The following is a 13,992-nucleotide window of genomic DNA, read 5'->3' on the forward strand; positions in this document are numbered from 1 at the left end:
ACTAAGGTCACACAGCTAGTAAGTGTCAAGTGTCTGAGGCCAGATTTGAACTCAGGTCCTCTTGAATCCAGGGCCGGTGCTTTATCCACTATGCCACTTAGCTGCTCCAAATTCGATCTAGATCAAACATTACTTCTAAAAATGACAGTACAATATGGAATAAGAAACACTTTAGCATCAACTTGAACATGTTAGTCTTTTCATTATTATTGAGAAAGGAACATTTAAACTTTGAATAGTTTCTCCCCTTAATAAGACTTCAAATTTAGGGTAAAATGAAGTATTATGCTAGTAAATTCTGAAAAAATGTTAAGTTCTCTGTAAGAAATCTTTTGCACCACAACTTTAAACCTGGGCAAACTGAAGCTATGGGGAAGCTGTATCTTATTGTTACTTGTACTGGCAAGTTGTTATTTACCCAGCTTCCACTCTGAAACTAGCCTTTGGCAAAATTGAGTAGAGAGTCCCACTCCCTAAGACACCAGGAATCTTCTCCCTATTATATGGTTGGCACTGGGTAATTTTCTAACTACTTTCACTAGAGATAACTGCATGGTGGTAGGTGTTAGTATGAGTCTTTCATTGCCAGAGTTGGGGACAAAGAACATGATTAACTGTCAGGGCAGGATAAGAAGAATACTTAAGACTAATTTTTACATTTTATTTAGCTTCTTGTTTTGTCCCATTCTTTATACTCCCACTCCCACGCCAAGTTCCTAAAATATCTGCTTATTGAACCTGACCACATTCAAGTATCATAGGGCCAGCAGCTTTTCATCATAAGAAAAAAAATACCATTAATTTCCTTTCCTTTTTTTAAGAAAACGTCAAAAGAGTGAAATCTTTTTGGTTTCCTTATATGTGCAATCTGTCCATTCCCCCTCAAATAGTCTCTTTCTGTCCCCAAATCTAAATGGTATAGCAGAAAAATAATGAGAATTACTCATTAACACTAAATAAAAGTAGAATTCAATAAAACGAAATAGCAACCTATTTACCTTTGTATTAATAAAATGACTGGGGAAGATAGAACAAAAATAGTTAGCAGGAAGTGGAATCTCTAGATAAATGAGATGATTGAATGACATCTACTTGCCCTCAAGGAAAATAGGAGTACTATTGAAGATGAGGATAATAATAGAACCTACTTCACATGGTTATTATGATGAGTGAATGAAATTATATTTGTAACTTATTTATAAAAATTGCTTAGTACAATTTTTGACACCTTTTAGGTGTTTAGTAAATGATTGTTTCCTTCTCCCATTCTCTTTCCCTACTCTGGTTTTTTAAAAAAAGAGAGAAAGACAATATTTGCTCTTCTGTAGTCCTTTAGAAGTGCTTCCATTTTCCATGATCTTACAAAAATAATTGACACTAACTCAGCAATCACATCTGACAAGGAATGGGGTTTAGGCTGCTGAGATGATTTGCTGTTTCTCAGGTATTAAGGGTTGAGCCTATAAGGAGTTGGCTGGACAGAATTGTCACTTCCATGAGAGTCAACACAAGTGGAGGTTTTATTAGACCTCAAGCTTAATATGAGGCAGCACTCTGTTGAGGCAGATGAAAAAGCTGATGTGATCTTGTGCTATATTCATTGGGGCATAGTGCCAAACAGTAAGGAGATGAAGGAATGTTGATAGTATACACTGAGACCTTTCCCAATTACTTAAAGGACCACAGAGGAAGCTACATGAGTAGTATAGAGACTTCTGATTCTTATATTAGGAAGTCCTGAATTATCTTCACACCCTAGCTGTATGACCCTGTCCAAGTAATTTGACATCCTCTTGACTGTTTCCTCAATCAAATGAGGTATTTTTAAAGTCCTTAGCAAAGTGCCTGGCACATAGTAGGCTCTTAATATATACTTGATTTCTTCATTCTTGGCTTAGGGAAGGGAGAACAGCCTTTCTCTGCTTAGATCCAGAAAGCAGAATTAAGATCAGGACATGAAAATGACAGAGAAGCAAATTTTGTATCTATGTAAAGAAAAAAAAGTTTATGGACAATTACACTTAAATGAAAATTGAATGAGCTGCCTTGGAAAGTAGTAGATAGATTAAATTTGGATTATAATTGTAAAGTACTTAGAACAGTGCTTCACACATAGTAGGTGTTTAATAAATATTTATTTCTTCACGCATATATAACTCCTTCCTAGTGGGCTTCCTTTGAATAGAGGTCTTTAAGCAAAGCTAGGTGATCAATTACTAAGTATGTTGTAAAAGGAATTATTGGTCATTTAGACTAAATAGTAAAAGAAGTCTGCAACACTTCTTAGATTATGTGATACTTTTATCAGAAAGACTGTGAACTGGAGCAATATTTCCAAGGTAGGAAAATTAATAAAAATTAATCAAACAGGTAGGAAAAATAATTTAAAAATTAACTGGTTTGGAAAACCTGTCAATAAAATAAGCATCTTGGATCACATTCCTTTGTTAGGGAAATACTATTATATTCTTGGGGGGAGGGGTGTTTGGTTGGTTTTGCTTTTGTTTTCCTGAAAAAAAAAACATAAATAGCAATTTATCAGAAGCAAAATAAGGTTCTACCTACCCACTGGGTTGGGTTTTTTTTCCCCTAATGTTTGGCAGGAACAAAAGCTTAAGAAAAATAAAAGTAGGGAAAAAACCCTCCCAAAACAAACTGTCTAAAAGTGCCTATTTCTTTCTTTGTAATAAACTGCTTGTTCAAGGTTTCTGAATCAGTTATCTGAAAGCAGGGATATAGTTGATTGAAGATAAGCTATGCCTAAGGGCAAAACCACATTATGGGAGTAGAATTGATTTATATGAGCAACACTATCTCTGAGGAATATAACCTCTCCCAGTTCTACTAAAGTAGGAACTTGATTTAATTCCATTGATCCAAAAAAATCAACTTTTTCTTTTTCTTAAGCACACTCTGGTATTTAAGCTTTCTATGAGGTTGTATTTGGGCTTATAGAAGTACCCATGCTATGAAACAGATATTTGTAATAGGCTTATGTGGTGTTAGGAGACTTCCATCAGATGGGAGGCTTTCGCTCTGTGCTTTTAACATGAAAGATCCAGAGAGTGAACTTTAGAGGAAGAAAACTCTAAATTAAGGCTCGGAGTCTTCAAAGTAATTGCAAATGGTCAATACCCTCTGCCTTTATTCAATAAAAGATTTCCTAGAATTATAGTGTTATGACTGCTATATAATCGAGGAACCATGAAACCAGCTGTGGCATTTTTGTGACATGAGCTTTTGATATTTTGGTGTTTATTGAATTATTATCATTCCTTTGGAATCCTTTAGGAACTAGTATTGTTGAGTGATGAAGTTGGAGAAGACATGGCTTCAAATTATATTAACCAATTAAAACTGTTTTTAGTTCCTTAAAGCAAAATTTGGCATTAGAGATAGTGTATTCCAGATTTCATGGGTAGTGATTGAAACCACTTTATTTGTTTTTTATATTTTCTATAGCACTTTACAGGAAAAGTTGAAAATGATGCAATTTAATTGTTCTCTAGTTTACTTACAGGTAAATGGGGACCTAGTGAAGTCATTTTCATGAAACAAATGGATAACTGGATTGTATAAACTGGAAATAATAGTAGAAGTTATTCATTCAAACATTTGTTCCGGTTACAATATCAGTCAAATAGATATTTACTCAAACATTATGATAGTCTACCAAGGCTATGTTTTATAGATTTGAATACATATTGTCAGTAAAGAGAACTAAGTTAGAGTCTCATATCTGCCACTTTCAAGTAGATTAACCTTAAACAAATTTCCTAATTCTCTGAGACACAATGTCTCTATCTGTAAAATTATGAAATCAACCTAGATAAAGTACTCTTAACTATTTGTTTTTTGTATCATAGAAACCTTTGACAGTCTGGGGAAGCCTATAGACTCCTTCTAAGAATATTTTTAAATAATTCAAGGAAATGCTAATTTTCAGATAGAAGTGAAATAATGAAGGTGTAATATTTTCCCATATTAATATAAACTCTCCCTTCCCAAATACATGCATGGACTCCTTTCAAATCCATGGATCCCATGAACCCCTGCCTGAGAAAATCTGTAAGCTTCCTTCCACCTATGAGAGAAATTCTCTAAAGGAATTATCTTTATCTTATCCAAAAAGAACTACTATTGTACTTGAAGGGAACTTCAAAAAATAGTTAGGTTCTCATCATAGAAAACTTCCAGAAGAAAAAATCAATTGAGAGGCAGGCATCAATAAATTCAGGCACAAGTTTGATTCACATTGTCACATTCCCCCCAGTGGTTTTAGAGTGACACAGAACAGCCAATTGATTCTTTTTCTTTTCCTTTTAAATTTGATTTTTTGTTATTGGTGATTTAGCCTGTCCAGTATAAAGAAAGACCACGTAAAAGGCATATACTTGTTGTGTGTCTTCTGGCAAGTCATTTAAGGTCTCAGTGTCCCAGGCAAATTGATAAAGTTGTAAATTTCAGAGCAGGTGCTGATTTGCTTGGGAGATTGGGTTTCTTTTTAGTCATTGTATAGTGCACCAAAGAAACCACAGGTGTAGGCCCCAAAAGAAATATAAAACAACACAAAAAAGTTAAAACAGCCCCAATTTATATGCAACTAACCTTAGAAAATATTTCAGAGCAGAGCATAAGAATTACCTGTGGATCATATTATTTATGGTTATTTATTTCACCTCTGTCTTGACATTTTCTTTTGCCTCATATTTTATCTATTCATCAAATGGCTGTTGTCTTCATTAAAATACATGTTAATGGGGCAGCTAGATGGCGCAGTGGATAGAGTACCGGCCCTGGAGTCAGGAGTAGCCAAGTTCAAATCTGGCCTCAGACACTTAACACTTACTAGATGTGTGACCATGGGCAAGTCACTTAACCCCAATTGCCTCACTAAAAAAAAAAAATGCATGTTAATCCTCACAAAGAAGTTATTCATTCTCTGGTGGATTTTAAAATTTTTCTACTTGAGACCGAATTTTTTTTTTTTTTGCTTTTTTAACAAACAGTATTTTGTCATACCAAGGAATGGTAATTTGAAAGGTTAAATAAATACCCCTCCACTAGTCTTATTCAGATGCTTCATCTTGGACATGGGGGTGATCATGGATTTCTGTAGGTTATACCAATATATTTTAAGCTTTTGTAGATACTACTAAACTACAAAAGCTTCAAACTATAGATTTGATGAGTTTGTTATTCAAGGTTCATGCGAGGCTAAATTTGAAGTCTCACCAAAACTAAGGTAGGCTCTCAATTCAATATATTTGCTGAAACCCCCATAGTCAATTTTATAGGAGGGCATCGAAAGGAATTGCCCAGGATAGACTGCAATACATTGGTTGGTATCTGTATCATTAAAAGGAGTGTCCCTATGGATGAGATCACAAATATATTTAATTATTTAGTATACTCCTCCTAACAGTTTATGAAGACCATTCTACTTGGGCATAGAGAAGCATGGGACTATGATACACTTAATGTCTGTGAGACTCAGTTTCTTCATCCTTAAAATGGATTCTTTAATCTTTATCACAAAGTATTTGTGTATCAGATGAGATATAATAATAATTATCATTTTCTTTTAGAGCATTTAAAAACTGAAGTTCATCAACCATTAATTTGAGTAAAGATACATAAAAACAAATGCAATTTTTGTATTTGCTTAACATTTTCAGACATCAACTCTGTTGTGTATAAAACATAAATGCAAGCATAATGCTACATAGATAATAGAAGATAATTCTTTTATTTTGCTTTGACCAACAATAAGAACTATTATTTGTATATTGAAGGTTTCTCTAGATGACATTAGGAGAAAACATAAGCAGAATATACGGTGATATCATTTTTCAATCTTCCATCCTTTTGCCATCATTTTGTCTTCTGTTCCCTGAAAAATTTAACTGCATATAAGGATTTCCTTTCAGAGGAATATTCCTATTCCATAATGGGATGTGTCCCTAGATTCAGGGCTTTAGGAATAGGAATGAGATAGGAAAACACTTTGGGCATTCTAAGCCAACAGCAAACCAAGTGATAGGGTGAATCAACCAAGAGACTACTTTTATTGACCTCAGTTCTCTAAAGATTTTATTTCTGGAGGCCATCTTTGATGAAAACCTCATATTTTTCCTTAAATTCCCTAGGTAGATATTGGTAGCTTCTTTCAGTTCATGAAGAGGTAGCTTGGTATGGTATAAGGAATGCTGGTTGTGGAGTCAGAAAATCCAGGTAAACATAAAAATTATTTTGTTTAAAACCCGTGTGACTTTAAGAAAACCATTCCTCTGTCTGGACATTAGTTTCCTCATATATAAAGAGTGGGAATAAACATTCTCTAAGACCCCTCCGAGCTCTAGATGTACCCGGTGCACAGCAGATAAAGCAATGTGCCTAGATTAAGGATGACCTGAGTTAAAAATCTATTTCAAATACTTATTAGCTGTGTGATCTTGGGCAAGTAACTTAACCTCAGTTTTCCTCAGTTTTCTCTACTAAAAATGGAGATAATAATAGCAGTTGTTGTGATGATCAAATGAGATGACATTTGTAAAATGAACTTAGCTCAGTGCCTGGCACAAAATAGGATAGAAACATATATGTATGTGTGAATATACATACATATATACATACATGTGTGTATATATGTATGTGTGTGTATATGTATATCCCTTCCCTTCCCCTGTAAATCATTTTTTCCAATGGATTAAAATCCTAACTCTGTCACTTACTAGAATTTAATCAATTTCTCCTGAGAATTTCTCAGATTCATAACTTTTAGAGATGAAAGTGATCTCCATCTTAACAATCTAAATTTATTTATTTTAAATAAAATTTTATCAATATTTGTTTTTACATTGCCTAAATTTCTCCCAGAGAGCTATTTCATAGATCACAAAATATTTTAGAGGAAAAAAAGAAAAAGAGGAAAGAAAAATCTGCAACTCAATAATATTGATGATGTATGAAAATATATTCAATATTGCACAACCATGGACCTCACACCTCTGAAAAGGAAGAAACTTTTCATATCTCTTCTTTGGAATCATGCTTGCTCTTTGTCATTTTGTAATATCCATTTCAAATTGTTTGGTTGGTATTCTTTCAATTAAGAGTGTTGTAGTTTTTGTATGCATTGTTTTCTTGCCTCTTCTTTTTCTTTTCTCTCTTTCTCTTTTTTTGTACTTTTTCACAATTCATATAAATCTTTTCAGGATTCTTAATATCTAATATCTCATTGTATTCATATACCATAATTTGTTTTGTTGTGGTTTAGTGAAGTACAACTCTTCATGACCCCATGGCCCTTCTATCCTCTACCATATCTTGAGGTCTGTCCAGATTCATGTTCACTGTTTCCATGATACTATCTTTCCATCTCATGCTCTGCTTTCCCTTTTTTCTTTTGCTTTCAGTTCTTCCTAACATAAGGGTCTTTTCCAATAAGGGGCATCTTCTCATTATATGGTCAAAGTATTTAAAGCTCAACTTCAGTATTTGACCTTGCAGTGAATAGCCTAAACTATCTATCCATCTATCTATATCTATATCTGTCTATCTATCTATCTATCTATCTATCTATCTATCTATCTATCTATCTATCTATCTGTCTATCTATCTATATCTTTCCAATGGTTCCAGATCACTCTGGAGGAGAGAGTGAAGTTGGTGACCTTGCACAGCCCTCCCTCACTTAAATCTAATTCAGTGCAAGTCATGATATCACCCAGATGCCATAGTCCTCTTCGAGAATGGACAAACAACAACAAAAACAACAAGGTCTTAGAGTGTAAAGGGTATGTGACTTGCCCAGGATTGCATATCTAATATATATTAGAGGCAGGAATTGAACACAGGTCAGTACTGAATTTCAGACTCTTACTACATGTGTGACCCAGGGCAAGTCACACTTAACCCAGTTTGTCAGTTTCCTCATCTGTAAAATGAGCTGAAGAAGAAAATGACAAACCACTCTAGTTTCTTTGCCAAGAAGATGCCAAATGGGGTCATGAATAATTGGACACAACTGGAAAATGTCTCAATAACAACAGCAACAACAACAACAACATTGAAGCAATTATGTTTTCTGTTTAGCCATTTTTCAATCATGTCTGACTCTGTGACCCCATTTGGGGTTTTCTTCACAAAGATTATTCAGTGGTAAGTTTTTGAGGCCAGATTTGAACTTAGGAAGATGAATCTTCTTCAGATCTAGCACTCTGTCCACTGTACCACCTAACTGCCCCTGAACCAATTATTAAGCTTTGTTTAAAATTCCCTTGATATTATTTATTCAAAGAGTTTTCTTGATGACTCAAAGAAATGCTGATAACTTCATAAAACTAATTTTCTTTTTCAGCTTAGTTATCTTACAAATAGTTATAAGATAAATGTAAGGTGGTTTTTTTTCCTTGCTGTGGTAAGCAAAATCTAATAACGATGACTAGTTTTTTAGTGAAAAGTGAAAGCATGTATATACTATTACAAAGATGTGCCACAAAACAAGTCATTTAGGAAGTTTTTATTTTACACCTGATATATTTTTCCTCCCTCTTTTTTTGCTATCTCAGCCATGTTTTTTCTCTCTCTTTTTTTCTTACAGAATGTCTCCTGGGGAAAGCAATACTCATATGCACTCTTCAAAGCTATGAGTCACATGTTGTGCATCGGTTATGGAGCCCAAGCTCCAGTGAGCATGTCAGATCTCTGGATCACCATGTTGAGTATGATTGTAGGGGCCACCTGTTATGCCATGTTTGTCGGCCATGCCACAGCATTAATACAATCTCTGGATTCCTCCCGGAGACAGTATCAAGAGAAGGTAATTGGTTTTAGATGCTTCTTCTTCACTCAGCTAACTATTGATCTTTTATAAATCATCATTGAATATACATAGCTTTCTCTACCATGATTCATTGAGAACTATTGAATCATACTTTGACCTTGCCTTTCATGAAAGAGCAGGACTTCTATTATTGAAAATGGGCAGTATTAGCTGCTATATTGCATAGCACATATTTAAGTATGGCCTCATGTATTGTTATGAAAGCTATTCTGAGCTTTTTCTGGAGACAGATACATTAAGCAAAGGCGAAGACTTTGACATAAATTTAATGTCTTGGGTGTATTTCTGTACAGTAAATTATCCAGTCATTACTTAGCACAGATTTGTTAGCATGTTGGATCCAGTAGCTTGCATTCAAATTTTAACAATATTTGGCTAGGTAAGAGCATGTCCTAGCCATCTCAGCAGACCTCCTGACAAATTCTGGGATTCTAAAGAACATTCCACCGTGGAGTATTGTTCTTGAGAACAGACCACAGAATCAGAAATAGTTTCGGAAAGAAATGTGTTAGGACATTTGGTAGCAGAGAGCAAGCAGGAAAGGTGTGCTTACTCTCTTTGAGGCTCTGGAAAGTTTAAAATACATAGGATTTAGACAAGGGTGCCCACATAGAAACCACCACAGTAAGCCAAAATATAAACTTAGGTTAACCCATCACAAGTCTCGGGTGTGGTAACCCAAAACAAGAATGCTCTGAGTGGATCTGAGAACTGGGGAAACCCAAAATACCTTGTAGCCATCTCCAGCATTCCTAGAGAGTTACTGGAATCACATGATATTTTGGGTGTTGATAACCTTTCATCACATAAAGTTGGATTTAAACAATATAATATTTGTTTTCCCCCTGAAGAATATTATAAACTATTTTCCCCACAAGAGATTATACCCTGTTGGACTCCTTGGTTGAAAGTGAAAATCAGTATGGCACCCATAATTCTCCTGCTTTTGAACATATGGCTGGTCTTAAATATTCTGTTAAATATTTCTTGGATTATGGTTTTGGTCTTTTTATTTAATTATTCAACTTTACAAAGAAAAAATATTTTAATGCCTATAAAAAATGTTATTATCAATCAAATGATACTATTACCCTAGTGGCATTTTTATTACCACAGTAATGGGGGGAGAGGGGCAAGCTTTGTCTTATTTTATGATAAAATCTTTCATTCCTTAAGTAGGTGAGAATGATAACCAGATTAAGATAGTTGACCAGACACTGGCAGAATTTGAACTTAATTTTGATTCAAAATAAATTAACTTAATTTCATTTTAAATTCTTGTATAGAAGAAAAGAACCTAAATTAGAACAGTATTTATTTATTTGTTCATTCATTTATTCATTCAACTTATATTCTTTAAAGATTAGTTGTTGACAACCAATTTTTACAGAAATGGATCATGTTCTGAGCTGTACCACCCTTATTCTTTTTTACTTTCCTTAGTAATCCTGGTTTTTTAATAATCAATTTTATTTTACTTTGGTAATTGTAAAAAGAAACAATGGAAATTCATTCTATTTCTACCTTTCTATTATTGAGCTCTTCCTAAAAAGTCACATATTTAACTTAGAAATCCTGGTTGTTTAATTACTTATGTACAGATATGATATGATATATGACGTGATGCCAGTAAATTCCCCAAAGCATGGATAAAATTTAATTTTCACTTATTTGAACAGTTTTTGCTGTTTCCATAAAACACAAATGACTAATTCAGGTTTCATAATTCAATTTCAGTTCAATTTAGAAAGCATTTATTAAGCATATTAGACTCTAGTATAAGCTCTAGGGATACAAAGATAAAATTGAATCTGTCCCTACCCTCATGGAACTTTTCTTGTACTGAAAGGAAAAATGACATGTAAAAAGAAAAGAAAAGATAAAATTTAACTGAATTACTTTTAGAGGACAGAGGAACCCATAAATTGTGATTCTACAAATTGATTGACCAGCAAACAACAATATGCTCCCCTCCATCCCCATGGAATATACAGAATTAGAAACAACAACAACGAAAACAACAAAAAGTTGTTGGGGTTTTTTTCCCCAGCAGAGTGTAGGTTGTTGGGGTTTTTTTCCCCAGCAGAGTGTAGGATGCATGCAAGATGTTTGGTTCACATATAGTATTTTCATGTGCAAATAAAAAATTTTCATATCAATGCAAACTAGCTTTGCATTGAAAGAAAATCAGCTTTCTGATTTCAAATTTAGATACTTATTTGTGAGAGATCTTAGTGTATGTGAAAACCAGAGATAAATATATTAACAACCCCAAATAATTATTAGGATCCTTAAAATCACCATTCTCCTTTAGAAACTTTGGATTATTTGGTTAAAACATATTGCTTAGGAAGTCATGAAGTGATGTCTCGCTCTACCCCCAACCTACAATTAGAGAGAAGTAAGGGATCTGGAATAGCAGATTCATTTTTTCATAATATTCTTATTAAAATAATAGTATTCACAATGCAACTTAGTATACAATTATGTCCTTTGGAATTTTTTTTATTATGAATATAAGATGTCATTTATTTACAGGACTTGAAGTTTTGTAAAAAAAATTACATGTGTTATTGTATTTTATTTTTATAATAGCCTTATGAGGTATAGTCTATTAATGTTCCCATTTTACAGATGAGGAAACTCAGACACAAAACAGTGACCTTCCAAAGGTCATGTAGCTAATCAGTACCAAAAGTAGGATTTGATCCCAGTTCACTAAATTATGCTTATCTATGTCTCTATCTATCTCTATCTGTCTATCTATCCGACTGTAGATATAGATATATGTATGTGCATATATGCATATGTATATAGGTTATATATGTATGTGTATACAGACATATGTATGTAGAAATATGTATGTGTGTATACACATGTGCTCACACATTTATTTAGAATAAGTAATAAGGAACTGAATGGCAGAAAGCCTATTATTGTTAACTGCTTTATTTCTTTATGTTAATTTGTGATGTTGCTTTTCTTTATATGAATTTTACTTTTAGTCAATGTTTTTTTGCATGTGTTTTGAGACCATCTGGCATAGACTTCTAAAAAACCCTAAAATTGCTATGCTATTCAGTTGTCAGAGCCAATAGATTCTAAGGCAATTAAAGACGGTATCATTTACTAAAGACTCATATTGATAATTAAAACAATGTAATAATATTATTCTCCCCATAATTTCCATAGAACCAGAAAAGGAATCTATTTCAACACACAAATCTTATGGGATTAAAAAATACTATCATGAAAATTATTTTTGTAATTTCCTCAAAATGGGGCATTGTTTAAACTGAAATGTAAATTTATGAAAATATAGCTAATTTAAGTAAATCCTGCTAAGCAGAGCCTTAAAAAACACTGTTTGCAATTTAGAATGTGTTTTCATTATCACTGCATAGCACAATATTAAAATACAGGAAACCTGGTTCTCCCTAGTGTCTAAAGAGCTGTCTGGTAGCAAGTTGAGCATGTAGAGAAGCACATTAGCTCTTTCTGTTCCCTGTAGCAGTAATGTGGTAACAAGTCCCCAGGAGGCTCAAAAAAAGTTGATGCATTTCCCTAAACAATTTGGGGCAACAGGAGAAACTGTTCTGCTTCATTCTTATTTTGTCCTGCTGTAAATTCACATTCTCTGGCCATTGGGTGCATCAGGTCCTTAACTTGCATCAGCTCCTTCCAGTTGCTTCAGTCTCTTTTACAGAGTTAACTGCGCTAGAGGCCTGAATGAATTTGTGGAGTAACAGAGTTCATTGGTAGCAAAGAGAAAGGAGACCATCCAAGTTTTCTAAGCACATCGCCCTTTAAAGAAATTATTTTCTGGGAGGCTAACTTGAATCCTCTTTACATTTTTCCCATTTGAGTCAAACTGTACCATTTCTTAAAATCTGTTCTGTAATTACATTAGACTTCTATGACAATAACTATAATCTGACATGCCAACCAGTTCTAAGGGTGTGGAAAGCTTTTCTTTATCAAGCACCAATGCCCCCCAAATGTCTTCCCCTTCTGATATTTAATCAAGGTTCACACTATATACATAACTTTTAAAAAGCAATTTAGTTTATTTTTCATCTGTATAAACCATTTATTTGGACTGCTCCTAAAATAATATTCAAGGAAGATGTCACTTTATCTTGTAAGTATGGGGATTTTTTTTTAAATAGACTTCAAGGGGGCAGCTAGGTGGCACAGTGGATAAAGTACGGACCCTGGATTCAGGAGCACCTGAGTTCAAATCTGGCCTCAGACACTTGACACTTACTAGCTGTGCTACCCTGGGCAAGTCACTTAACCCTCATTGCCCCGCAAAAAAAAATATAGATATATAGATATAAATATAGATGTATGTATATGTATATATATATACACACAATAAAATAGACTTCACTTGTATATTATCATCACACATGCAGAAAATGCAGGAAGCATAAGTGTATGGAAAGACAAAGCAATGGAAAAAGAGAGATGAATAAAAGAAAGAAAAAGAATGATACAAGGAAAGGGAGAAGTAATTTATCAACTATTACTCCATTTGAAATATTGATCAGAACACCAAAAACTTTAGAAGAGGCTGATATGAACTGTTAATAGCTTATCTACACCTATGTTGAAAGTTCTGAAGTTTTTTTGTTGCTTATTTTTTAGTGAAAGATATTTTTTCATAGAATTTTATAGGTTTCATGTATGTAAGAAATAATAGTTCACAATTTATGCATTTATTTTGGAACCTCAGAAATATTTTTCAATTCACCATTGCCTGAAAATCCTTTGAAAATTAATAAGCTATCAGTCATTTGGTTTAATAAGAATTTATTATGTAATTATTAAGCAATTACTAAGTGGCAGGCACTTTGGGAAAAGAAGAAAGTCAAAAACAGTCCATTCCTTTAAGGTTTACAGAACATGTAAATAAATAGGTACATACAAGATACATGCAGAATACTTGGAAGGCAGCCTGAGAGAATCCAACATCCATATTGCCTGGGGAAGATGCTGCTCCTGCCAAAGATGGCATTTGAACTGAGTCTTAAAGGCTGCCAGGTATAGAAAGAGGTGGAAATGAGCAGGGAGAACTTTTTAGATTTTGAGAATAATTTGTAGAAAGTCACAGAGATGAAAGAGGGGCTTTGGTGTGCGTG

The 13,992-nt window shown here is 33.8% G+C and overlaps 1 protein-coding gene across 1 annotated transcript in view; it reads left to right on the top strand.

The window, feature by feature from the left end:
• Positions 1 to 13,992, top strand: part of HCN1 (hyperpolarization activated cyclic nucleotide gated potassium channel 1) — a 539,218-nt gene that overhangs the window by 379,661 nt on the left and 145,565 nt on the right. Inside the window, exon 4 of the mRNA XM_043977644.1 lies at positions 8,606 to 8,824. Within this exon, the coding sequence (XP_043833579.1) occupies positions 8,606 to 8,824 (219 nt within the window). The remainder of the gene's footprint in view (positions 1 to 8,605; positions 8,825 to 13,992) is intronic.

Source organism: Dromiciops gliroides, chromosome 1 (genome assembly GCF_019393635.1).
Source record: "Dromiciops gliroides isolate mDroGli1 chromosome 1, mDroGli1.pri, whole genome shotgun sequence".
Lineage (NCBI taxonomy): Eukaryota > Metazoa > Chordata > Mammalia > Microbiotheria > Microbiotheriidae > Dromiciops > Dromiciops gliroides.